Here is a 26,013-nt window from a genome sequence, read left to right as displayed (position 1 = left end):
AGATCTTGGTATTTCTGTTTTTATTCAACTAAATTGTATAAAACTTGATTCTTGTGTATCCATAGAAACCTCACATGAATCTTCTTTTTGGGACTATGAAATTAGAATATGTATGTTTTTTCCTCTTGCTTGGTGAAAATAGGCATCTTTTTTAGTTATTGTTCATGAAATAGGCTTCACTACAAACGGGCATCAGCATTATTCTTTTGTAAGGGATGCTCTGTGTTGATAGAATTGATAGATAAAACTACTAAGGTTCTGAGGAAGGTAAACTTAAAATATACAATAAGCACTTCCAGCTCTACAACATTTTTCTGGTATGTCCATAGGGCTACATTCTGTAAACAGGAAGTGACCTGCTGTACTGTATAGATCAGTGATCCCCAAACTTTTCAGGGTTGTGAGTGCCCCCCCAGCTGGTGGCGAGAGCAGGGCTGCATCTCAGGGGAGGGGGAGAGGAACAGGGGTGACTCTGGGGCTGGCAGCTGGGCCCATAGCCAGGTGCGGAGCCATCCCAGGGCTGGGTGGTGCTCCATGTCCCCCGTAGGGTCTGGCCCAGGTACTCTGCACCCCCTTAGGGGGTGTCATAAATATAAAGGGAAGGGAAACCGCCTTTCTGTATACAGAACTATAAAATCCCTCCTGGCCAGAGGCAAAACCTTTTCACCTGTAAAGGGTTAAGAAGCTAAGATAACCTCGCTGGCACCTGACCAAAATGACCAATGAGGAGACAAGATACTTTCAAAGCTGGAGGGGTGGGAACAAAGAGTCTGTGTGTGTGTGTGTGATGCTTTTGCTGGGAACAGATCAGGAATGCAGTCTCAGAAACTCTGTTAATTTAGTAAGTAATCTAGCTAGAAAGGTGTTGGATTTCCTTTTGTTTAACGGCTGATAAAATAATCTGTGCTGAATGGAATGTATATTCCTGTTTTTGTGTCTTTTTGTAACTTAAGGTTTTGCCGAGAGTGATTCTTTATGTTTTGAATCTGATTACCCTGTAAGGTATTTACCATCCTGATTTTACAGAGGTGATTCTTTTACCTTTTCTTTAATTAAAATTCTTCTTTTAAGAACCTTATTGTTTTTTCATTGTTCTTAAGAGTTTGGGTCTGTCTTCACCTGTACGAATTGGTGAGGATTTTTATCAAGCCTTCTTCAGGAAAGGGGGTGTAGGGTTGGAAATGAGACCTTGTATCAGGGTTGCCTGCTAACATTTTAACAAACTGTAACAGAACAAGTGGAGTAATATATAACAGAATTGCACTGATTGCACAACTTCATTTTTTTTTTTTTTTTAAATAAAGAAATATATTGAACAGCTGGTTGGGATGACCTCAGGTGAAAATTCACCTTTTGAATTATAAAAAGGCACCTCTGTAGTGGAGAAGAAGAGCTTCTGTAACAGACCCTGTTTCCACTATTGGGGGTGGGGGAGGGGGAGGAGGTTGTGTGTTTAAATAGTAACTTGTATGATTTCTGCACCTAGCACAATGCTTTTTTTATTTAAAAAAAAAGGGGGGGTGGCAAATCAAAGTGCCTGGTATTTATGATGTTGGTTTTTTGCACTTGCATACTTCCATTATTTTCCCCACCCAAATTGAGTTCACACTGTCTAGCCCAGCACAAACTGAGTGAGGTGACTTGCTTAATCTGTCTGGGGATTTTAGTCTTGCTTCTGACTTCCCAAAAGACTTATTGTTAAGAAGTACCAGGACAGGACATAGTGACAAAGATAGAGTTTACCTATATTCTCACCTATACGTGAGTGTAGGTTACAATTGTGAGATATTGGTTAGAGGTTTACTGTAGATCTGATATGATTCAATGTTTTTTGATTCATGGCTGAGAAGTCAAGGTTTTCAAATAGTGAATGTTTATTATATTCATAAGGTGGATGCACTAGGAATGTACAATGTTAGATATTATTAAAAGGACCTCATCTATACCTATAGTGGGGCTCTGTTTAATAGCATTGATTTGTAGTAGGTGAGACTCGCCCCAACATGCACTCATCTGGTGATCAGGAGTTGCCCTGATCCTGCAAATACTAACACGTGTACTTAACTCTCTGCCCTTCAGTAGTCCCATTTAAGTTAAGCATGTAAATAAGGGTATGTCTGCACTACGGAATAAGGTTGAATTTATAGAAGTTGGTTTTTTAGAAATCAGTTTTATATATTGGAGTGTGTGTGTCCCCACAGAAAATGCTCTAAGTGCATTAAGTGCATTAACTCGGCGGAGTGCTTCCACAGTACCGAGGCTAGAGTCGACTTCCGGAGCGTTGCACTGTGGGTAGCTATTCCACAGTTCCCGCAGTCTCCGCTGCCCATTGGAATTCTGGGTTGAGATCCCAATGCCTGATGGGGCTAAAACATTGTCGCGGGTGGTTCTGGGTACATATCGTCAGGCCCCCCTTCCCTCCCTTCCTCCGTGAAAGCAAGGGCAGACAATCGTTTCGCGCCTTTTTTCCTGACTTACCTGTGCAGACGCCATACCATGGCAAGCATGGAGCCCGCTCAGGTAACCGTCACCGTATGTCTCCTGGGTGCTGGCAGACGCGGTACGGCATTGCTACACAGTAGCAGCAACCCATTGCCTTCTGGCGGCAGACGGTGCGATACGACTGGTAGCCGTCCTCGTCGTGTCCGAGGTGCTCTTGGCCACGTCGTCTGGGAGCGCCTGGGCAGACGTGGGCACAGGGACTAAATTTGGAGTGACTTGACCAGGTCATTCTCTTTAGTCCTGCAGTCAGTCCTATTGAACCGTCTTATGGTGAGCAGGCGGGCGATACGGATTGCTAGCAGTCGTACTGTACCATCTTTTGCTGGGCAGGCAAGAGATGAGGATGGCTAGCAGTCGTACTGTACCATCTTCTGCCGAGCAGCCATGAGATGTGGATGGCATGCAGTCCTTCTGCACCGTCTGCTGCCAGCCAAAGATGTAAAAGATAGATGGAGTAGATCAAAACAAGAAATAGACCAGATTTGTTTTGTACTCATTTGCTTCCCCCCCTCCCCTGTCTAGGGGACTCATTCCTCTAGGTCACACTGTAGTCACTCACAGAGAAGGTGCAGCGAGGTAAATCTAGCCATGTATCAATCAGAGGCCAGGCTAACCTCCTTGTTCCAATAAGAACAATAACTTAGGTGCACCATTTCTTATTGGAACCCTCCGTGAAGTCCTGCCTGAAATACTCCTTGATGTAAAGCCACCCCCTTTATTCCCAGACCAGAAAATAACTGTTGGGGATGTTGAAATGCCTATATGTATCCTTGGGGACCCAGCCTACCCCTTAATGCCATGGCTCATGAAGCCGTACACAGGCAGCCTAGACAGTAGTCAGGAGCTGTTCAACTACAGGCTGAGCAAGTGCAGAATGGTGGTAGAATGTGCATTTGGACGTTTAAAGGCGCGCTGGTGCAGTTTACTGACTCGCTTAGACCTCAGCGAAACCAGTATTCCCACTGTTATTACTGCTTGCTATGTGCTCCACAATATCTGTGAGAGTAAGGGGGAGACGTTTATGGCGGGGTGAGAGGTTGAGGCAAATCGCCTGGCTGCTGGTTACGCACAGCCAGACACCAGGGCGGTTAGAAGAGCACAGGAGGGCGCGGTACGCATCAGAGAAGCTTTGAAAACCAGTTTCATGACTGGCCAGGCTACGGTGTGAAAGTTCTGTTTGTTTCTCCTTGATGAAACCCCCCACCCCTTGGTTCACTCTACTTCCCTGTAAGCTAACCACCCTCCCTTCCTCCCTTTGATCACCGCTTGCAGAGGCAATAAAGTCATTGTTGCTTCACATTCATGCATTCTTTATTCATTCATCACACAAATAGGGGGATGACTACCAAGGTAGCCCAGGAGGGGTGGTGGAGGAGGGAAGGAAAATGCCACACAGCACTTTAAAAGTTCACAACTTTAAAATTTATTGAATGCCAGCCTTCTTTTTTTTGGGCAATCCTCTGTGGCGAAGTGGCTGGTTGGCCGGTGGCCCCCCCACCGCGTTCTTGGGCGTCTGGGTGTGGAGGCTATGGAACTTGGGGAGGAGGGCGGTTGGTTACACAGGGGCTGTAGTGGCAGTCTGTGCTCCAGCTGCCTTTGCTGCAGCTCAGCCATACACTGGAGCATACTGGTTTGGTCCTCCAGCAGCCTCAGCATTGAATCCTGCCTCCTCTCATCACGCTGCCGCCACATTTGAGCTTCAGCCCTGTCTTCAGCCCGCCACCTCTCCTCCCGGTCATTTTGTGCTTTCCTGCACTCTGACATTATTTGCCTCCATGCATTCGTCTGTGCTCTGTCAGTGTGGGAGGACAGCATGAGCTCGGAGAACATTTCATCTCGAGTGCGTTTTTTTTTCTTTCTAATCTTCACTAGCCTCTGGGAAGGAGAAGATCCTGTGGTCATTGAAACACATGCAGCTGGTGGAGGGAAAAAAAAGGGACAGCGGTATTTAAAAAGATACATTTTATAAAACAGTGGCTACACTCTTTCAGGGTAAACCTTGCTGTTAACATTACATACATAGCACATGTGCTTTCGTTACAAGGTCGCATTTTGCCTCCCCCCACCACGTGGCTACCCCCTCAACCTTCCCCCCTCCCCGTGGCTAACAGCCGGGAACATTTCTGTTTAGCCACAGGCAAACAGCCCAGCAGGAACGGGCTCCTCTGAGTGTCCCCTGAAGAAAAGCACTCTATTTCAACCAGGTGACCATGAATTATATCTCACTCTCCTGAGGATAACACAGAGAGATAAAGAACGGATGTTGTTTGAATGCCAGCAAACATACACTGCAATGCTGTGTTCTACAATGTTTCCCGAGTACGTGTTACTGGCCTGGAGTGGTAAAGTGTCCTACCATGAAGGACGCAATAAGGCTGCCCTCCCCAGAAACCTTTTGCAAAGGCTTTGGGAGTACATCCAGGAGAGCTGTGAATGCCAGGGCAAAGTAATCCTTTCACATGCTTGCTTTTAAACCATGTATAGTATTTTAAAAGGTACACTCACCGGAGGTCCCTTCTCCGCCTGCCGGGTTCAGGAAGCAGCCTTGGGTGGGTTCGGGGGGTACTGGCTCCAGGTCCAGGGTGAGAAACAGTTCCTGGCTGTCGGGGAAAACTGGTTTCTCCGCTTGCTTGCTGTGAGCTATCTACAGCATCGTCATCATCATCTTCGTCCCCAAAACCTGCTTCCATGTTGCCTCCATCTCCATTGAAGGAGTCAAACAACATGGCTGGGGTAGTGGTGGCTGAACCCCCTAAAATGGCATGCAGCTCATCATAGAAGCGGCTTGTTTGGGGCTCTGACCCGGAGCGGCTGTTCGCCTCTCTGGTTTTCTGGTAGGCTTGCCTTAGCTCCTTAAGTTTCACGCGGCACTGCTTCGGGTCCCTGTTATGGCCTCTGTCCTTCATGCCCTGGGAGATTTTGACAAAGGTTTTGGCATTTCGAAAACTGGAACGGAGTTCTGATAGCACAGATTCCTCTCCCGTACAGCGATCAGATCCCGTACCTCCTGTTCGGTCCATGCTGGAGCTCTTTTGCGATTCTGGGACTCCATCATGGTCACCTCTGCTGATGAGCTCTGCATGGTCACCTGCAGCTTGCCACGCTGGCCAAACAGGAAATGAGATTCAAAAGTTCACGGTTCTTTTCCTGTCTACCTGGCCAGTGCATCTGAGTTGAGAGTGCTGTCCAGAGTGGTCACAATGGAGCACTCTGGGATAGCTCCCGGAGGCCAATACCGTCAAATTGTGTCCACAGTACCCCAAATTTGAGCCGGCAAGGCCGATTTAAGCGTTAATCCACTTGTCAGGGGTGGAGTAAGGAAATCGATTTTAAGAGCCCTTTAAGTTGAAATAAAGGGCTTCATCGTGTGGACGGGTGCAGGTTTACATCGATTTAACGCTGCTAAATTTGACCTAAAGTCCTAGTGTAGACTAGGGCTTAGTGTTTGCAGGATTAGGGCCTACCTGAGAGATGGATTTCACAGATGTGCAAAAGTAAGGGAATTAAAAAAAACAAAAACAAAAAAACCCCACCCTTCAGATATATGCTGAAATACCACCTTAAACTGTTTCTTCTTCACATGAGACACGTGACTAAAAATTATAGAAATATGTAGTAGTATTTACATATCCTCTTTAGGATGTAGATACTATATTTAAGCAAATATCCTTAGTCATAAAGAATGATGGGGAGAGTGTGACAATCAAGGAGTTAAGACAATCATCACTGTCTCATCATTTTCTTTGAGTAGCTACGTTACCATGAACATTTCCTTAGCAAGCTGTATAGCTGTTGTGCTGGTTCATATTTTGGGTGGGAAACATCAAGAAAAAATGAAGTATACTTTTGTTTAATTTTGGAATTATTGCCTTGTGTTAATGGATTTTTTCCTTAATTTGCCTGTTGCTTTACTCTTCCTCCTTCTCCATTCAAAGCTGTCACCCACAGCTTTGTGTTTGCCAAATGCTAGAGAGCTCTGACACAAGGAAGAAAACAAAACTCTTGCTTTTTGTTCTCACACACATGCACACACAGCTGTACTAGTACTCTAATAATTAAGCCAATCTGGAATTCCCCATTTTCTTTATGATCCCAAAGTGCTGCCATGAATTCCTGTTATATTTGGCCTTCCCCAAAAAGCAATGTATCCTCTTTTGAGGATGTCACTTGTGCTCTCATTCAGCTTCTTCTAAGAAGCCACTCTGACATGCTCCCTCTATCTTGTCAGGGATGGCATGATATTTACCAGGGGTGTTTTTTACCACTCTGGGAAAAACTAGTTAGTTCTAGTTTAAGATATTTTGTATCTTAAAAAGTGGTTCATGAATGCATACCATATTACTTAGTTTTAGTTGCATGTGGTAGTAGATTGATAATTTAATTTGGAGTTGTACCAATAAAGAGTAAAACTGCAGGAGGCATAATATTAATATGTTAACTATAATATTGAACATATGAAAGTCTGTATATTCAAGTATTTTCTCAAGGAAGTTATACATATCACTCATGATTCAGTTTAATATTATATAAACAAAAGTCAAACATTTTACATGAAAATGCAGAGTTGTAGGCTTGAAGCATTTAGCAATCGTGAGCATGCTGATTTCCAGACATCCAATCTGGGTCCATTTGGCCATGCAGCATTCTGTAGCAGAATACCAACCTTGATGTAGTGGATAGACTGAGCCTATTCCTCAGTTTTGAATGGGTATATCCAAAGTTTGAAAAGATTCGTTCTCTGCTTGCTGGATACCAATGCAATTTTTCCCAATTTAAGCCAGTATTTACCAGCACTCTTTTGTAAAGTAGTTTTCCCCCCAGGAAACTGCCAACCCTGCATCTCATCCTGTAAGGTAGTCAGCCATGCCCAGATGCATTTATCCATACGATTTTTTGCCCCAAAACGTGCCAAGTCCCTCTTGGGTTAATTATCTAAGGTGTAATAGGGTAGCTGCATGGTGAAGGCATCCAACTGATCGGGCTAGCTCAGTAGCTTGATTTTTTCAGTAGTATGCGTACATGTATGTTGCAACCTATGTTGTATTTGCATTATTTAGGAGCCAAACAGCTTTATAGAAATGTAAAAAAATAAAAATAAAAAATACCAGGGCAATGTGAGAAATTGCATTTACTGTTTGTTACAAGAAAAATTGTGTGGCCTACGAAGATGGTCTTTTTTTATGAGAAATCTGTACATTTAAAAAAAAATGAATACTTTCCTTAAAATGTAGAGTGACATATGCCTCCAATCCACTACATCAATGAAACTACTTCTAACTGCCCATTTAAGCAATCATATAATCTAGGTAAAGATTTATACAGTATCTGTCTGACTTTTTTTTTTCTTCCAGATCAGAGACTAAATGCGGCACTCAGACAGCATCAAGCAGAGAACCTTCTGAGAACTACCTCTGTGCAAGTATGTTACTCAGGGCTTGTCAACACTGAGGATATTTACATTAGTGTAAGCCCTCAGTATAGGTGCATTGCACAAATGTAAAAATAAGTTTCACCAGTACAAGTTAGGCTGGTTTGAAATGTGTAAGTCATTCACCTCTGTGAATAAGTCCATTGCAGGCCTCTGCTGTTGCTGGTAGGTTTCCCAAACAGCAGTTCAGTGAAAGTGATGTGATTGTCTTGTCAGTTTCACTGTTAAGCAATAGGTTCTGAATGGCAGCAAAACTCACAAAACAGTGATTGGTTGGTGGTTGTTTTGCTCTGAGCAGCAGCAGAAACATTGGAACTGTGTGCAGATTTAGGGAGATCACAATACATCAGTTTAACCATTCAAATGTGAAAGGAGTATATTTGCAACCATAAGGGCTAAAAAGTTTTTTGTTTATATTTCATGAAAGCTTAATTTCTGCAGAAGTTGATGGTATATGCCCTGGAAAGATTCCTAGTTGCCCCAGTTCTTTTCAAGCCTTGCCTTTATAAGAAAGAATAATTAGCCCAACTCTTAGATTTGTGTATATGTAGCATGCACACTTCTGACATTATATACAGAGTTAAGTTGTTAGATTAGCTGCTATCCTTTTTTGCCATTTTTCTGTGAATGACTGTTGTGCCTACCTCTATCCAGAAGTGAATATAGAAATCATATGTAGTCTCACTAGCATAGTGGATTCCTTGCTCTGTGATGTGATATGTCTGTCTATGTATGCATCCCAAGACACATCTAGAATTCCAGTGACAATTTTCTTTCAGATTCCACAGGAATTCTAAAAATTAGTTTATTGTGCATACATGCCTAAAACTGAACATGTGGGATATGATTTAAGTTTTGATTCTACTCCATTTGTACTCAAGTTCTTTATAGATTTGAGCTCTGAAGTCAAGTTAAGAACTTCCAGTTTTGTGCATTAATGTGCAAACTACTCTGTTACAGAAAAATGTCCTAAGGGGTGATGACACTCTGAAACCCTGGCTGACTGACCAAAGGTAATCCTATTTTCCATAGTTTAGAATGAGTAATATTTTCAGATTTTTTTAAATGAACTATTTAAAAACTGTCATGTACTCTAATAGTAGGGCATGGCCATTTTCAGCAGGTAACTTAGTTGTTTTATACATTTCTAATCATGAAAGTGTAAATAAAATGAATTTAGAAGGTATGATTATATGCTGGATTAAGTATCTTTAGCAATCTCCCTCTCCTTTTAATAAAAAAACAAAACAAGACACACACAAACTCCAAAGAATCCACTTAACTAGCCCTTGGGAGGAAAGAAATTGGAAGCTGTACATGGAAGAGAGACTATTTCCTCTGTGTCAGAATCATAGAAATGTAGGGCTGGAAGAGACTTCAGTAGGTCATCTAGTACAGTCCCCTGCACTGAGGCAGGACTAATTTATCTAGATCATCCCTGTCAGGTGTTTCTCATGTGTTTTTAAAAAATCTCCAGTGACTGAGATTCCGCAACCTCCCGCATTGTTCCAGTGCTTAACTACAGTTACAGTTAGGAAGTTTTTACTAGTGTCTAACCTAAGTCTCCCTTGATGCAATTTAAGCCCATTACTTTGTGTCCTGTCCTCAGTAGTTAAGGAGAACAATTTATCACCCTTCTCTTTATAACCACCTTTTATATACTTGAAGACTTATGTCCCCGCGCAGTCTTCTCTTCCTTTAGACTAAGCAAACCCATCTTTCAGCCTTTCCTGGTAGGTCATGTTTTCTAGACCTTTATTTTTGTTGCTCTGTCTTGGACTTTCTCCAGTTTGTCCACAGTTTTCCTAAAGTGTGGCTCCCAGAACTGGACCCAGTAATCCAGTTGAAGCCTTATCAGTGCTGAGCAGAGTGGAAGAATTACTACTTGTCTTGGTTACAACACTCTTACTAATACATCCCAGTATTATGTTTGCTTCTTTTTTTTTTTTTTTTTTTTTTAATACAACAGTATTATCTTGTTGACTCATTGAGTTTGTGATCCCCTGTAATCTCTGGTCCTTTTCTGCAGTACTCCTTACCAGGCAGTCATTTCCCATTAGTGTAATGGTGCATCACTAGTACTTCACTTCAAGATTGCAATAGAAATCACATTGAGTCTGTTAGGGTTGCACCTGAATGAAAACAGCAAACAAAATTGAGTTAATAAAACTTGCTTCACTGGTGTTTATGGATACTTCTTATTTCTTAATTGCAGACATTCAGGCAACCATGTTTTTATATTCAAAAATGTTCACTTAAAGCTAACATGTCCAGAATAAATATTTACAAGAATGTTCACACCAGAAGTGGTTTCTTGGTCATTTTGGAGAGCTCTAGGGTAATTACTTAAGCTAAATCAAACAAATACAACTCTTCTTGGATAATTTGTAAACAAAGAAGATGGGAGTGGAGAAAAGGGATCCCTATTTATAAAGCCTAGGTCATCCAAAGAGGGAACAGAAGCAAAAAATCGCATAACTTAAGTGATCGTTCACATGGCACAAATAGTTAATGTTTATATCCACCAGTTTCTGAACAATAGGAAAAATATGGTTTATGTAGCTTATTTGCTGAACAGTTTTGACTAATAAAAGTGTTGCATGATTTTTGTTCATTTGGTGCTCAATATAGTCCTTATGATGTTTATCACAATGGTCTATGCACTTCTAGCTGTTTGCTGTTACATTTACTGTTGTTAATACATGTTAGACAGGCTACCCCATTTTCCAAAATGGAGTTCAGGCAAAGGATAACTCAGACTCCGTACTGGGGAAGCTTCTTTATGGAACTTTGGCAGGAAAGAAGCCAACAGACATTTTGAATTAGTTCCAATTTATCTCAGAATTTTGGCATGTGAGTCTTTAAAAATTAAATTAGTCTGAGCACCCTTTGCTCAGGGGATGTCCGTTTATAGAGACAGTCAAGGTGCAGTCTTTTTGCGCTGCGTCAGACCAAAACCTCTGGACCAGGCAATCGGTTCAAGATTATTAGCAGCCATAAAGAAGTTAAAGACTGTTAACATCAAGTCACTTACCCTCAACATCGTGGTGTTTCTGAGTTCCAACATCTTACCTTTGGAACCAGTTGCCAGGATCCTGAGGGCTCTCCCCTTCAGTCCCACGATTTCAGCTTCCAGATCCCTGGAGCCCGTCGATCACCTGTGAAGACAAGTGCATCTTAACCTCATTCCTGCTGGTTGAGAAAACCTAGAGCAGTGGTTTTCAAACGTTTTTTCTGATGACGCAGTTGAAGAAAATTGTTGATGCCCGTGACCCAGTGGAGCTGGGGATAAGGGGTTTGGGGGGGGGGCGCTCAAGGCTGAGGCAGAGGGTTGGGGTGCAGGGGTGAGGGCTGCAGGGTGGGGCCAGGAATGAGGGGTGCAGGGTGTGGGAGGGGGGCTCTGAGCTGGGGCAGAGGATTGGGATGTGGGGGTGAGTGGGCGGGCTTGGGGATGAGGGGTTTGGGGTGTAGGAGGGGGCTCTGGGTTGGGGGGCTCAGGGCTGGGACACGGGATTGGGGTGCGGGCTTATCTCAGACAGCTTCTCATCAGCAGCACAGCAGGGGTACCAAGGCAGGCTTCCTGCCAGTCCTGGCACCGCTGACCGTGCTGCACCCTGGAAGTGGCTTGCAGCACATCCAGCTCCTAGGCCGAGGCACACAGGCAGCTCTGCTCAGCTCTTGCCCGCAGGCACCGCCCCCCACTCCCTGTTCTCATTTTTACTGCTCTTAAATAAATCTGTTTCGGAAAAATTCTCTCTCCGTCTCTTTTGTCCACTATACCACACAAGGGAGGTGGAAGGCACACCAGCTTCTATCTAACCCCAGTTCATAGATCTGGAGGGGTGAAAAGATCCTGCTGCTGAAACCAGAATTGTAGCTGGTCTATTTACTCTGAGTTTCAGGTTAACAAAAGTATGTGTAAAAATTCCAGCCTGTTCACAAAGTGTGATCTTATATTTAAGGCAGTTGACTGGAACTTGGGAGTTACAAGTTCACTACCTAGCTCTGTCACTGACATCCTGTGTCACTTTGGGAAAATTGCTTAATAGTTCAGGTCTCAGTTCCTGTCTGTAATATGGAGAGAAGAAAGGATAGGTTGTCTATTCAGTTTATAAAGTTTGAGGCAGGTATTTGTACAGTGAATAGCACCAGAGGGCTTCCGTCTCCCTTGGGGTCTCTAGCACTGCTTTGTCTGAATAGAAGAAAAAGTAAAATAGGTTATTTAGGAGAATTAGTATCAATTAGAATCGTAGGACTGGAAGGGAGCTTGAGAGGTCTTCTAGTCCAGTCCCCTGCACTCAAGGCAGGATTAAGTATTGTCTAGACCAGTGGTTCCCAAACTTGTTCCGCCACTTGTGCGGGGAAAGCCCCTGGCGGGCCGGGCTGGCTTGTTTACCTGCTGCGTCCGCAAGTTTGGCTGATCGCGGCTCCCAGTGGCCGTGGTTTGCTGCTCCAGGCCAGTGGGAGCCGCTGGAAGCAGTGGCCAGTACGTCCCTTGGCCCGCACCTCTTCCAGCAGCTCCCACTGGCCTGGAGCAGTGAACCGTGGTCACTGGGAGCCGCGATCGGCCGAACCTGCGGACATGGCAGGTAAACAAACTGGCCTGGCCCACCAGGGCCACAAGTGGCGGAACAAGTTTGGGAACCACTGGTCTAGACCATGCCTGACAAGTGTTTAACCTGCTCTTAAAAATCTCTAATGACAGAGATTCCACAACCTCCCATAGGCAATTTATAGAATGTATCTCTGTAGATATGACTTCATATAGACAATGGGGCAAACTGAGTAGTGATTTTTAAACAGTAGATCAAATTGCTTGTGGTTGCAAATTGGTCAATAAGCAAGTGTGAAAAACTTGAACTGTTGGAGAAGAAAGAACTATAGTAGAAAAAAACTACTAGGAAGAAAAACAACATGTGAATGAAAGTGCATTATTTTACACCCTCCTTATAGTTGATGTTCCTGCTTTGTTTCTTGCACATACAAGAGTACAGTTTATGGTCTATATGTTAAATCTTAAGTTTTTCCCTTTTCTAGTGTTTCACTCTATAATGTTGCATTAACATCACTTTTGCAGTTAAAGTAGCTTAATTTTGATAGCCGAAAACTAAGTTTTGCAAATGCGCTTAAACTTTGCATTACATTTTTCTTTAATGACAGGTTTCAGAGGAACAGCCGTGTTAGTCTGTATTCGCAAAAAGAAAAGGAGTACTTGTGGCACCTTAGAGACTAACCAATTTATTTGAGCATGAGCTTTCGTGAGCTACAGCTCACTTCATCAGATGTATACCGTGGAAACTGCAGCAGACTTTATATACACACAGAGAATATGAAACAATACCTCCTCCCACCCCACTGTCCTGCTGGTAATAGCTTATCTAAAGTGATCATCAGGTGGGCCATTTCCAGCACAAATCCAGGTTTTCTCACCCTCCACCCCCCCACACAAATTCACTCTCCTGCTGGTGCTAGCCCATCCAAAGTGACAACTCTTTACATAATCAAGTCGGGCTATTTCCTGCATAGATCCAGGTTTTCTCACATTCCCCCCACCCCCATACACACACAAACTCACTCTCCTGCTGGTAATAGCTCATCTAAACTGACCACTCTCCAAGTTTAAATCCAAGTTAAACCAGAACATCTGGGGGGGGGGGGTAGGAAAAAACAAGAGGAAACAGGCTACCTTGCATAATGACTTAGCCACTCCCAGTCTCTATTTAAGCCTAAATTAATAGTATCCAATTTGCAAATGAATTCCAATTCAGCAGTTTCTCGTTGGAGTCTGGATTTGAAGTTTTTTTGTTTTAAGATAGCGACCTTCATGTCTGTGATTGTGTGACCAGAGAGATTGAAGTGTTCTCCGACTGGTTTATGAATGTTATAATTCCTGACATCTGATTTGTGTCCATTTATTCTTTTACGTAGAGACTGTCCAGTTTGACCAATGTACATGGCAGAGGGGCATTGCTGGCACATGATGGCATATATCACAGTGGTGGATGTGCAGGTGAACGAGCCTCTGATAGTGTGGCTGATGTTATTAGGCCCTGTGATGGTGTCCCCTGAATAGATATGTGGGCACAATTGGCAACGGGCTTTGTTGCAAGGATAAGTTCCTGGGTTAGTGGTTCTGTTGTGTGGTATGTGGTTGTTGGTGAGTATTTGCTTCAGGTTGCGGGGCTGTCTGTAGGCAAGGACTGGCCTGTCTCCTAAGAGCATTTATTTGAGCATAAGCTTTCATGCATCCGATGAAGTGAGCTGTAGCTCACGAAAGCTTATGCGCAAATAAATTTGTTAGTCTCTAAGATGCCACCAGTACTCCTTTTCATTTTTCTTTAAGTTGATGTGCATACTTTAAAAATAATAACCAAAGGTTATTCATTTGACTAATCTTATAGTTCCATCAGGAAGTAGAGAAAAACACTCTTTTTGGCTCAGGTTGAATAGTAGTTAAGGGCATTTCTGTAAAACCAGGTAATTACCAGAACACTGCTGCAACTATAATTATCTTATGCATTTCTTTCACTTTTAGCTTACTGTTCCCTCTCATTTCTGAGTATGATAAACATCTGGAGGAAATGAGTGAACAGCTGCAGTATTATCAGGTATGAATCATACCACCAGAAATGTATGTTTGTTATTTATTAAGAAAAAACGTGCAATTCAATATTTAAAGTTTTATCTCTCTCCATTTAAAAATTAGGAAATAAAATTGTAAGTGCCAATATTAAGAGGAACTAAGTCAATACGAGGTGGGACTGTAAATCTTGTAAATGAAGTGTTTGCTTCAATATTAAGCACCAACATTCTTATAATCTGAAGATAAAGTAGACCAGAAACTAGTTTATAGCTTTGTACATGGTGTGCTCAAATTACAACCTTCTAGAATTACCTTAATTTTAGAGCACAGTGGCTGCCATCAGTAGTAATATTTCAGTCCTCTAGTACTAATAGCTTACTGCACTAATTTCCACAGAAGGAAACTGTTTTGTACTACCTTTTGAAGTTTTACTAGGGTACTGCCTTTTTTGAAGGGAGAGGTGGATTTTTATGAAAAGAAATTGAGTATGCCCAGCCTGCCCAATATATTTCTATGCTCTTGGAAATGGCATTGAGAGACTAAATATGCCCATTGACGTATTCCTGCTGCCACATTAGGTAGGAGTGGCAAGAATCCTATTTAGTGAAATATTAAATATTAGCTTGAGTTCTTAAACTGAGTTCATTACACAGGAACACCCACATTAAACTCTGAAAACCAAATTTAGTGATGACTTTGCTACTGCTGTGTGTAGCTGTTCACTTGTAACACTATACAATGTTTGTAACATTTATGCAAGATGTTTTATTGTATTATAAAACTTGTATATGATCTACCCGTTAATTCTCTTGCAAAAATAAAAATCACTTTTACACAATTGTCCATCTTTAAACATAGCTAGTCAGAAATAAAAGTTAAGTTTGTGAAAGTTAAAGGAATGGTATTTCAGTGTGTGACTTTACTGCTTAAAGGCCCTTTGATTTAAATGTGAAATTTCACTGTCAAATTTTACTCTCTCAGGCACAGATGGGCGAGATGAGACTAAAACTTGAACAAGTCACCAAGGAAAATGAAAGGTAAATTTAATTGATTAATATATTACTAAAAAAATTTCTAGGGACCTGGAGATAAACCTCTGAACCTTTGTACTGTGGCCAAAATTTTCATACTTGCACGTTTAAACTTAGGCTCTTAGGTGTTGAAATGTGTGTTAAGGCACCCAGGTTTGGAAATCTGGGCTATGTATATACATAATAAATGAGGAATAAAACACATTTGGTTGTTTAGAAGTCAGTGTATACATTTCTTGTGTATTTTAAAGTGTGCATTTTTTTAAAATATGCATATGTTAAAACATTTGTGATGTTCGTAATTGAGAATAGACTCCAGACTGGCTTGTCTTTTTCCTGCTTCTCTATAGCAGGTTGTCTCTTCCGCGATCTCTGCTTCCAATGTACCCTGGCTTCTGGGATTCTACATTTGTTCCTATCCTCTCTCTCCTCCACACACCTTTTGACACTAATTTTTACACTATTAATGTTCCCAGAAATACAGATGCAGTCTTGCGAATATAACAATATAGTGTTCGCTATCCATTAAAGTCAATGAGACTATTCATGAAAGTAAGAACTGTACACAGTGTTGCCATGATCAGCATTATGTCATCAGCAAATCTGCCATCTGCGAATACCTCTAACATCAGCACATTCTTGTGGTGTCTCACCAGGTGAATGAGGGGGAAATCTACCATGGGCATAGATTCTGGGTCATGACCAGCTCCAGGTTGAACCTTCAGTCTCACTCTATATGGTGCCTTCCCTGCTCCCAGCTCTGTTACAAAACATACTCTATTTCAACCTCCCAGCAGCAAAAGATAGGAGTTCACATCAGAGCTCTATTAAAGCCTTTCTTGATTAGCAGTTGTAGTCACTGAGCCACATTAACAAAATTTGAGTGGGTGACATCATATTCAACCAAGATGCTTAAATCAGAAAATTAATACATTCAGTGCTCATATTAAGAGAAATGTTGGTGTTGAGAAAAATGCTTAGCTGGCATCCCGGCTGGACCCTCTGTCATGTCCACTTTATTAATACCTTTGTAATTTATAATAAATGTAGAATGTACTTTTCAAGAGTGATATGCTTTACATAAAAATACATGTTCAGTTCATTTCTCTTGGTGGACATACACACCAATGTATTGAACTTTCAACATTCTTATGTTAGTGTGCAAGTGTCTTCTGATATCTGTTGATTGCTAATAAACTAATAAAACTGAAAATCAGAGATGATAGACCAGCAGAAAATGTTTGTGGTGATCTAAGAAAATCACTGTGGTATATGCTCTCCCAATAACCATTGCTGTGCTGTAAAGTAATTCAATTTAGTTCACGTGATCTCTTATTGCATAAATATAAGCTATTTTCAGTGTGACAGGTGTGCAGGGTGAGAGATAATCAAGCATGTAGTTTATTACATGACAGATTTTCTCCACTTCAGTTGTAGAATTTACATTTGTTTTCCCAGGTATGCATGTTATATGCAAATTATTCTGTTGACTATCAGATATTAAAACACATCTGGCCTTCAAAATATACCGTCGCTTTAAATGGTGACATTCTTATCAGCTATGAAGGAACACAGATCAGACAGCAAAGAGACAAGGAAATCCAAGAGGTAGCTGGGGGGGGGGGGGGCTGCAGGAGAGGCCTAGTGCAAATTGAAACAAATTAATAGTTAAATTATTTACACAAGCCTCTGCTTGACTTAGCATGTAGCAGTCACTATGACATTTCTGCTGATTTTGGTGTAAAAACTGTATTTGCTATGTGAAGTAGCAATACGTTTTGCTGAGAAGTGGTTATATTTAATGTGTATGCATACATAAAGTTAAAAGGCAAGTTAACTTGTAATATAGTTAAGTATTTTCAAATACTGCAACTGGCCCTGGGACTCCTTGCCAATTTTTGTAGTTTAAAAAAAAAAAACGGGGGAGGGGTGAAGTATGTTTCTCTCTTCTGTTGCTGTGTGAGAGGGCAACTTATAGAAGAGGAGTAGATTAAACTATGCAGGGGAAACAGTATAACTGTAAATTTTCAGGCTTTTTAATCTTTTGCATATGTAGATCTTTTTCTGTAACCTTTTATACTAATCTTGGGTATTGCTTCTAAAACAGTAAATACAAGTGAAATATAAGCGGGATTTGAGTTGACTGTCCCTGTATGTCTTAATTCTTCAAAAGAAAGGAGCAGGGTTACTTATGATTATCAGAGTAACATTGGAAACCTACCCTTTGTAAGTGAGCAGTGCAATAAAGATACTGTGTAACTGAAATCTAGTCTTAAAGTATTTATACTACTACTTCATGACGTTTTTTCTGTCTGTTTAGGCAGACAACTGCCATTAATGACAATGGAAATTATGCTAATGTATTAATAATCATTTGGCACTTATTATCAAAATACTGTTCAAATGGAAAATAGTCTAAAACTTTCAGTTAATTTTAAAGCATTTGCAGAAATATTCAGGTATCAGGATTCTTTAAGAGGGCTTGAAAAAAATCTATTCATTCAGAGCAAGTATTTTTGTGTTAGTGCCATTAGCATCTGCAGAATCTTCAATTTTAAAAAAAACATTTCTGGCTCTTATGGTTGTATCTGCATATCACTCTTGATTAATCTCTACTCTGAGGGCAGCATGGGAGGGAAGCTTTAACTGCCTCAACGGAGGTGGCCTAGACCTAATTGATTTGGGGTGGGGAGCAGCATTAATTGGAGGCCCAGAGTACAACCAGCCGTAATCTGGAGTCTTTAGACTCAAACAATATGGGATTCCCAAACTAAGAGATTGAATGGGTCCAATTCAGGGCACCTGTGTATTTGGGTAAGCTCAGTCCTTCAGCAAACAGATATGGATAAACTTTTCAAGGCCTGTTAACTGATTTGACAGACACCTCTTTAGATAAATTTTATATGTGTGCAGTTGGAGGTCTATCATTGGGGACAATGTATACCTTCAAATCACCGGCACTGCTATGGATACCCGCATGGCCCCATAGTATGCCAACATTTTTATGGCTGACTTAGAACAATGCTTCCTCAGCTCTCGTCCCCTAATGGCCCTACTCTACTTGCGCTACATTGATGACATCTTCATCATCTGGACCCATGGAAAAGAAGCCCTTGAGGAATTCCACCATGATTTCAACAATTTCCATCCCACCATCAACCTCAGCCTGGACCAGTCCACACAAGAGATCGACTTCCTGGACACTACGGTGCTAATAAGTGATGATCACATAAACACCACCCTATGCCGGAAACCTACTGACCGCTATGCCTACCTACACACCTCCAGCTTTCATCGAGACCACACCACACGATCCATCGTCTACAGCCAAGCTGTATGATACAACCGCATTTGCTCCAACCCCTCAGACAGAGACAAACACCTACAAGATCTCTATCATGCATTCTTACAACTACAATACCCAGCTGCTGAATTGAAGAAACAGATTGAAAGATCCAGAAGAGTACCCAGAAGTTACCTACTACAGGACAGCCCAACAAAGAAAATAACAGAATGCCACTAGCCATCACCTTCAGCCCCCAACTAAAACCTCTCCAACGCATCATCAAGGATCTACAACCTATCCTAAAAGACAACCCATCACTCTCTCAGATCTTGGGAGACAGGCCAGTCCTTGCTTACGGACAGCCCCCCAACCTGAAGCAAATTCTCACCAGCGACCATACACCACACAACATAACCACTAACCCAGGAACCTGTCCTTGCAACAAAGCCTGTTGCCAACTGTCTCCACATATCTATTCAGGGGACACCAGTATAGGGCCTAATCACATCAGCCACACTATCAGAGGCTCGTTCACCTGCACATCTACCAATGTGATATATGCCATCATGTGCCAGCAATGCCCCTCTGCCAAGTACATTGGCCAAACTGGACAGTCTTTACGTAAAAGAATAAATGGGCACAAATCAGACGTCAAGAATTATAACATTCAAAAACCAGTCGGAGAACACCTTCAATCTCTCTGGTCACTCGATTACAGACCTAAAAGTGACAATTCTTCAACAAAAAAACTTCAAAAACAGACTCCAACGAGAGACTGCTGAATTGGAATTAATTTGCAAACTGGACACCATTACATTAGGCTTGAATAAAGACTGGGAATGGATGTGTCATTACACAAAGTAAAACTATTTCCCCATGTTTAATTCCCCCCCTACTGTTCCTCACATGTTCTTGTCAACTGCTGGAAATGGCCCACCTTGATTATCACTACAAAAAGTTTTTTTTTCTCTCCTGCTGGTAATAGCTCACCTTACTTGATCACTCTGGTTACAGTGTGTATGGTAACACCCATTGTTTCATGTTCTCTGTGTATATAAATCTCCCCACTGTATTTTCCACTGCATATATCCGATAAAGTGAGCTATAGCTCACGAAAGCTTATACTCAAATCAATTTGTTGGTCTCTAAGGTGCCACAAGTACTCCTTTTCTTTTTGCGGATACAGACTAACACGGCTGCTACTCTGAAACCTGTCATTCGAGTGTCTCTGGGGTGAAGAGCGGATTACAAATTTAAGGCCAAATCCTGCTGCCCTTAATAATGCCAATAATCCTAATAGACATGAATAAGGTCTGTGGTATCTGTTTATTGCACAGTTGATCAGGAGTTTAAGTAGCACTTACATATCTTTCATCAATGTGTAGAAAATAGTACTGTAGCACAGGGAGGCCTAGAATGGGCTAGCTGTCCCAAGTACAAACCTGCCCAGACCCTGTGGGTATGTACATGGGGCAGCTAGCCCATGTTTCTGCTGCCCATATTACCATGGCTATATTACTACTTTTTGCATGCTTGATTTTTCGCCCTCTCCATAGATGCAGATGGGGGTGCACATTTGTATCCTTCTGCATCAGTTGCTGCACACTACATGGAATTCATTTTCTCGTGGGTGGCAGAAACTGTCAGTCATTGTCCTCCTTTAACTGTTCCATCAATGGAGGACAGCCTTATGTCACAATCAGTGATTCACAGCAGCCCAGCAAATCACTGCATCCCCAGACACCCCAGCCATGGTACTTCTCCTATCCTTCTCTACCTAGCCAATGCTGCCCACTTTTGGGGGTTTTGTGGCTGACTAAGGCCAGCAGGCAAGGCAGGTGGATGTGGATGTGGATGCCTTGAAGGAAACTGAAGTTGCACAAAGCAGGCGCTCTCTGAGTGAGTCTCTCTGAGAGTTGACTTTTCCTCAATAAGGTCTTCTCTCAAACATACCCACACTTACACCAATACACAAACTAATCAATCCATTTATCTTACAGGCAAGTAAGGAAGGAGGATTTATTTTAGTTTTAAATGCTTGGGAGGTGCTTGATAGTGCAGTGAGGGGACTACTACCGCAGTTCTTCTTGGCAGTTACAAGGGCTGCCACTCTGAAAGAGAGTGGGACAATTTACATGAGGGAGATTATCTAGTAGGAAAAGCTACCACAAGATAATACTCCAGAACGCTGCCTTAGCATTTGGAAAAAAACAAGAGTAAAAATGTTATAATTTTAGAAGTTTGATCAATTTCATATGAAATTGATCAATGATTTTGATCATTCTGTAACATCCAAACTTTAGTTTAAAAATAAAGTTGCTAGTAGTCTCAACTGCAGTCCCTCTGGTACATTGCACAGTCACTCAAGTAATCTTTGGAGAGCAGAAATCATGTTCATTTCAATGGCAAACTCAAAGATCTACCTCTAGCCTTACAGAGCTCCACTCTTCTTCATTGGATAACAATTTATATTTTTTAAGCATATGCTATGATTTAAAAGCACATCCATCTTGCTTTCACCCAGAGTAATTCTGATCTCTTGACTAAATATACAGTTACTGCAAAAATTATGTTTACTGAAGATATGAAGGCCTTTATTTTTGCCTAAAACATCAAGGAAAAAACAATCAAAACATAAGTTGTAAAAGTCCTAGAAAAGCACCTGAAACCTTGAGTTTAATTTAGTCATCCCCCCCCGCCCCCCCCCCGTCTTTGGCTAACTTAGAAGTAAGTGTCTCTACATGCATGCACTTTCATGGAGGAAGAAGTTGGATAAGAGGCAGCAACATATGTGCTAGTATTCATGAGGAATGGGGTTAAAATGGAGACTCAGATTAGATCCTTAATACCACTGTTTTTCTACAATGTTAGTCTCAATGACAGGCAAAATTTATTTTTAGAAGCTGGCGTATTAGCACAACAAAAATGCTTGCAAAGCTATAGACTTCATTTTTAATAGCTGAACTTCAGGATGAAATAACCTGAGGACTTCTGTACAAGGGTCTTTAGTTTGCACCGGAGAGGTGTAAGATTTAGTCCATGCTCCACACTAACATGTCATTCATCGACTGGCTTGTATGGACCTGTTGTTGCGCACTAAGAATTCCCTAGGGCACATCAGTGTAGGCCCATTTCAAACATTATGTCAGTACGTACTAGGGAACTTTTAGTGCACACCGTCAGCGTGTACGTGGGCTAGTTAGTCACGACTGAAAATGTATACCCCTCTGGTGTGGACTAATGCACCATGTAGACAAGCCTTTAGTATTTAATGAGTTTCTTCTGGAGAGGAAAGCAAGGGTCTTGTATGAATTTGTTACCTCTTTGAGAAGATTAAACAATTTTACGATTTCTAACCTAATTTATAGTGAAATTCATGCTTTTTAAATTAGTCTTAATTTTTATAATATACTCAAAGATAATTACACATTAATTCAAAATATCAATTACATTTAGAAGGTGCACTGAAAATATAACTTGTTTTAAAGATTTAGTTGTAATCAATTTTACATTAATTGTACTTATGCTACGCCAAATGTTTTTTTTTTTAAATATTGTTGAAAAAGCAATGGTTTATTGCATTATTTGTGTCACAGGCTGCATGAGGAATTGAAAGAGGCTGTTGAGAAGCAGCTGGAGGCCCTTCCTTCTGGCATTCTCTTGGGGAGTGATGTGTTTGCAGATGAAGAAATAGTAAGAAACCTTCAAGATCAGTTACAACTAGCCAATCAAGTGAGTGATTTTAAAACACAGCTGCTACTTTATTTCTTTGGCTAATTCCTTTGCACGTGGGGGAAAATGTCTCCATCAGTTGGTAAGGAATCCTTCTTCATAACCATCTTTTTTGGATTAGGAATATTAAAATACTCTTTACTGATTGTTTTGGGGGGAGAGGGGGTACAAAACTACAAACTGATAGTTTTGATTACCAGTCTGAAAGAGTTCTGAGTTTTGTACCCAGAAAGTTTGTGTTTTGTACTAATACTTAATTACTGGTTTTTTTTTTTCAATTCCCTACTAGAGAGGGGAAATAGTGATGAGGCAGGATGGTAAAGCCTTTCTACATCCACTGGTGAATATTTCAAGATGTATTCTCAATCATTTTTGGCAAACACTGGTCAAAAAGATAGTAAATGTGAAATGAGAAAATTTTGCATTGTTTGGAAGGTAGAAAATCAGAATTTAAAGCTAGAAAAGGCTAGGTTCTCTAATCTAAGATCATTACTATAACAGGCTGATGTTCTATCTTTTGTATACAAAGACCAAATTCTGCTGTTGCACAGGTGCAGCTCCTATAATTTCACTGGGTGTTGATCCACGTAATTGAGAGCTTATTTTAACTATTTGAATCAAATTTGGCTGGTTTTCAAACCTTTGTATATGTTGAATCAGACAGTCTCAGAACTCTTGGTAGAAGCCACATGTTGCTTCTAATTTAAACTTTTGAAAAGAGCTATGCTAAAAAAAAGGCAGAGTCTATTCAGTTCAGATCTTTACAATGACACGGTCATCTTAAGTCACACTTTCTTGAAACATTTTCATTTATCTAAAATTGGTATTTTGTGAATAGTCACAAAATGGGACTTCTGGTTTCAGTAGTAGAACCATGAATTATCATTGAATTCATCTATTTAAACAAACAAAAACACCCCATCTTGAGTCTGCTTTTTGGAGGCTGGGAAGGGAGAGAGAAAAGTGCATCAGGAGATCTTGGATGAGATCCATAAAAGTATCTAGAGAAATAAAATTCTGACTCCCTATGAAAACTACATCCCTATCAATACCAGCCATAGCGTAGTATGACTGTGGGTATGCTTTGGAAAGCTGTGTGTCTCCTACATTCGTTCAGTAAAAAAGATATCTAGTAGTCACTGTATCTTGATGGTGAAAGAATAGAAACAGGAAGTCACATTTACAGTACTTATATTAAATTTCTTTAATATAAAGGAAAAGGGTCCCTGTTTTTAAAGTGTTGTACATTAAGATAAACATGTTCTGCTAAGAGAATTTTATATATAATCTTTCTTGTTTTTAAACCTTCTAGGAAAAAGAGCAAGCACTGGAGCTCTGGCAGACAGTATCACAGGAACTAGATCAACTCCAGCAGCGATACCAGGGGCACATGACTGAAGCACAGATTCATGTGGTAGAAGGGCAAAAGCAAAAAGTAATTTTGATTGTATTGTTTCTTTTGTCGAGTCATTGTATTCTGGAGAAATTCAGGGCTGTAAGTAAGTCAAATTTAAAATGGTGTATATCACTAGTTAGCGATCTGCCACCAAATGTATTATAGCAATCATCTAAATATTATTTAATGGTCAGAGACAATTGTAGATTTCAGGTGCCACTCTTTTTTTGTTCTAATCCATATGGTACAGTTAGGCTATATTTCATGTGTCCATTGACAATCAGATGGGGAATGCATATTGCAGTAGGTGTGTGTGTGTGTATAAAGAACTACAATGAACTAGAGCAAGAATCAGTCATGTGGTTCTTCAGCACCTTTCAAAAATAAGTGTTTTTTTTGTTTGTTTTGTTTTTGTAAAGGTTCAGTTCATACCCCTGGCTGCACTGTTTAATTAGTGGTCTGTGGGCTAAATTGCAGCAGGGTGCTATATGTAGCTACCTGTCAGGAAATCCAAACTCCGCAAAGTGAATATGGGGTAGAAGGCATTGTTCATTTTTTCCCACATAACCTGTGAGAAAACTGCTGTACAGATCCTTTGTGACAAGAGTTACATAGAGGGTGTTCTGGAGTCAGGGAAGTGGTCCAAATGTTTATGCATGTTTGCATCTTGCTAGGTTTGTACCCATTTAGGAGGGAGGCATTATATATGACTGCTTAGAAATTGACCATAAGGCTTTAGACTCTTTTTTTCCCCAGTAGTAAATCTGTGATGTGACCAAAGATTTACCAGGTCGAATCCCACTAATAATCGAACTAAAATCCAAAAAATTAAAGTAACATTGACTGCAGATAACATAACATATATCTAATTTGTTGAAAATGCTTTTTAGTTGAACTTAAAATTCCTTTAGGATAATTACAAGCCCTTTATGATGATGATTATAAGCTCTGTATTTCCTATTTTAGAATCAGTTGGCTAGCTTTCAGCAACTGACTGAGCAACTTCGATTAGCCAATGAGAAAACAGAGTTGGTAAGTGATTCCATCTGGACAGTGCATTCATATTTTCAAACTATTAAATTGTTAGTTTATATTCTGGGGGGTATCAGGGTACTGTACTTGCCACAGGTGGCCCCTACTCCTGGCTGTTCTGGAGATGAACTCTCTTCTGGATCTGATGTCGCCCCTTGCTGTCTGCCCCCTCCCTGTTGTCCTTTCTCTCACTCTGCGGTCCCCCTCTCCCTCCAAGAACTGCAGTTTTCTCCAGGACTCAGCCGTCCAGCCAGGTCACTGTGTGGTTTCCCCTTCTGGGGTATAGAGGCTCACTGGACCTGCTGTCAAGGCAATGCCAATGCATCAGTGGCTGGTAGGGGAATCCAGGCTCACCCGCTTCTCCAGGTTCTAGCCCAGAGACCCTACAACATGCAGTGAAGGTCTGTTCGGTCTTCAACCTGGCTGCTCCCTACCCATCTCTCGTCTGAGTATGCCCCTCCATAAGGGGTCTACTCTTTCCCTTGGTTCCTTCCTTTCCTCTCCAATGCACAGAGAATGGCTATAGACTTCTTCACTGCAGCCATTTTTGTTATCAGCTTCTTGGCTTTATGCTCGCCCAGCCCACACCTGCTCACCTGAGCTTCATCTTCTAATGAGGGGTTGCGTCTCCAGCCTAATGCCCTCATGTGCGGCCTATCACTCTAATTGGCCCTTGTCAAGGTTCCTCCCCCACTCTGAACTCTAGGGTACAGATGTGGGGACCTGCATGAAAAAACCTCCTAAGCTTATCTTTACCAGCTTAGGTCAAAACTTCCCCAAGGTACAAAATATTCCCCCCGTTGTCCTTGGACTGGCCGCTACCACCACCAAACTAATACTGGTTACTGGGGAAGAGCTGTTTGGACGCGTCTTTCCCCCCAAAATACTTCCCAAAACCCTGCACCCCACTTCCTGGACAAGGTTTGGTAAAAAGCCTCACCAATTTGCCTAGGTGACTACAGACCCAGACCCTTGGATCTTAAGAACAATGAACAATCCTCCCAACACTTGCACCCCCCCTTT

At 41.4% G+C, this 26,013-nt stretch overlaps 1 protein-coding gene across 1 annotated transcript in view; it reads left to right on the top strand.

Moving 5' to 3' along the window:
* SCLT1 (sodium channel and clathrin linker 1) overlaps positions 1–26,013 on the top strand; it is a 128,454-nt gene that overhangs the window by 2,119 nt on the left and 100,322 nt on the right. Inside the window, exons 3-9 of the mRNA XM_048847332.2 lie at positions 7,854–7,921; positions 8,891–8,943; positions 14,466–14,538; positions 15,495–15,550; positions 22,427–22,562; positions 23,875–23,997; positions 24,925–24,990. Of these exons, the coding sequence (XP_048703289.1) occupies positions 7,854–7,921; positions 8,891–8,943; positions 14,466–14,538; positions 15,495–15,550; positions 22,427–22,562; positions 23,875–23,997; positions 24,925–24,990 (575 nt within the window). The remainder of the gene's footprint in view (positions 1–7,853; positions 7,922–8,890; positions 8,944–14,465; positions 14,539–15,494; positions 15,551–22,426; positions 22,563–23,874; positions 23,998–24,924; positions 24,991–26,013) is intronic.

The sequence above is a fragment of the Caretta caretta genome, chromosome 4, assembly GCF_965140235.1.
Source record: "Caretta caretta isolate rCarCar2 chromosome 4, rCarCar1.hap1, whole genome shotgun sequence".
Classification (NCBI taxonomy): domain Eukaryota; kingdom Metazoa; phylum Chordata; order Testudines; family Cheloniidae; genus Caretta; species Caretta caretta.
This window is presented reverse-complemented; position numbering and strand designations above follow the sequence as displayed.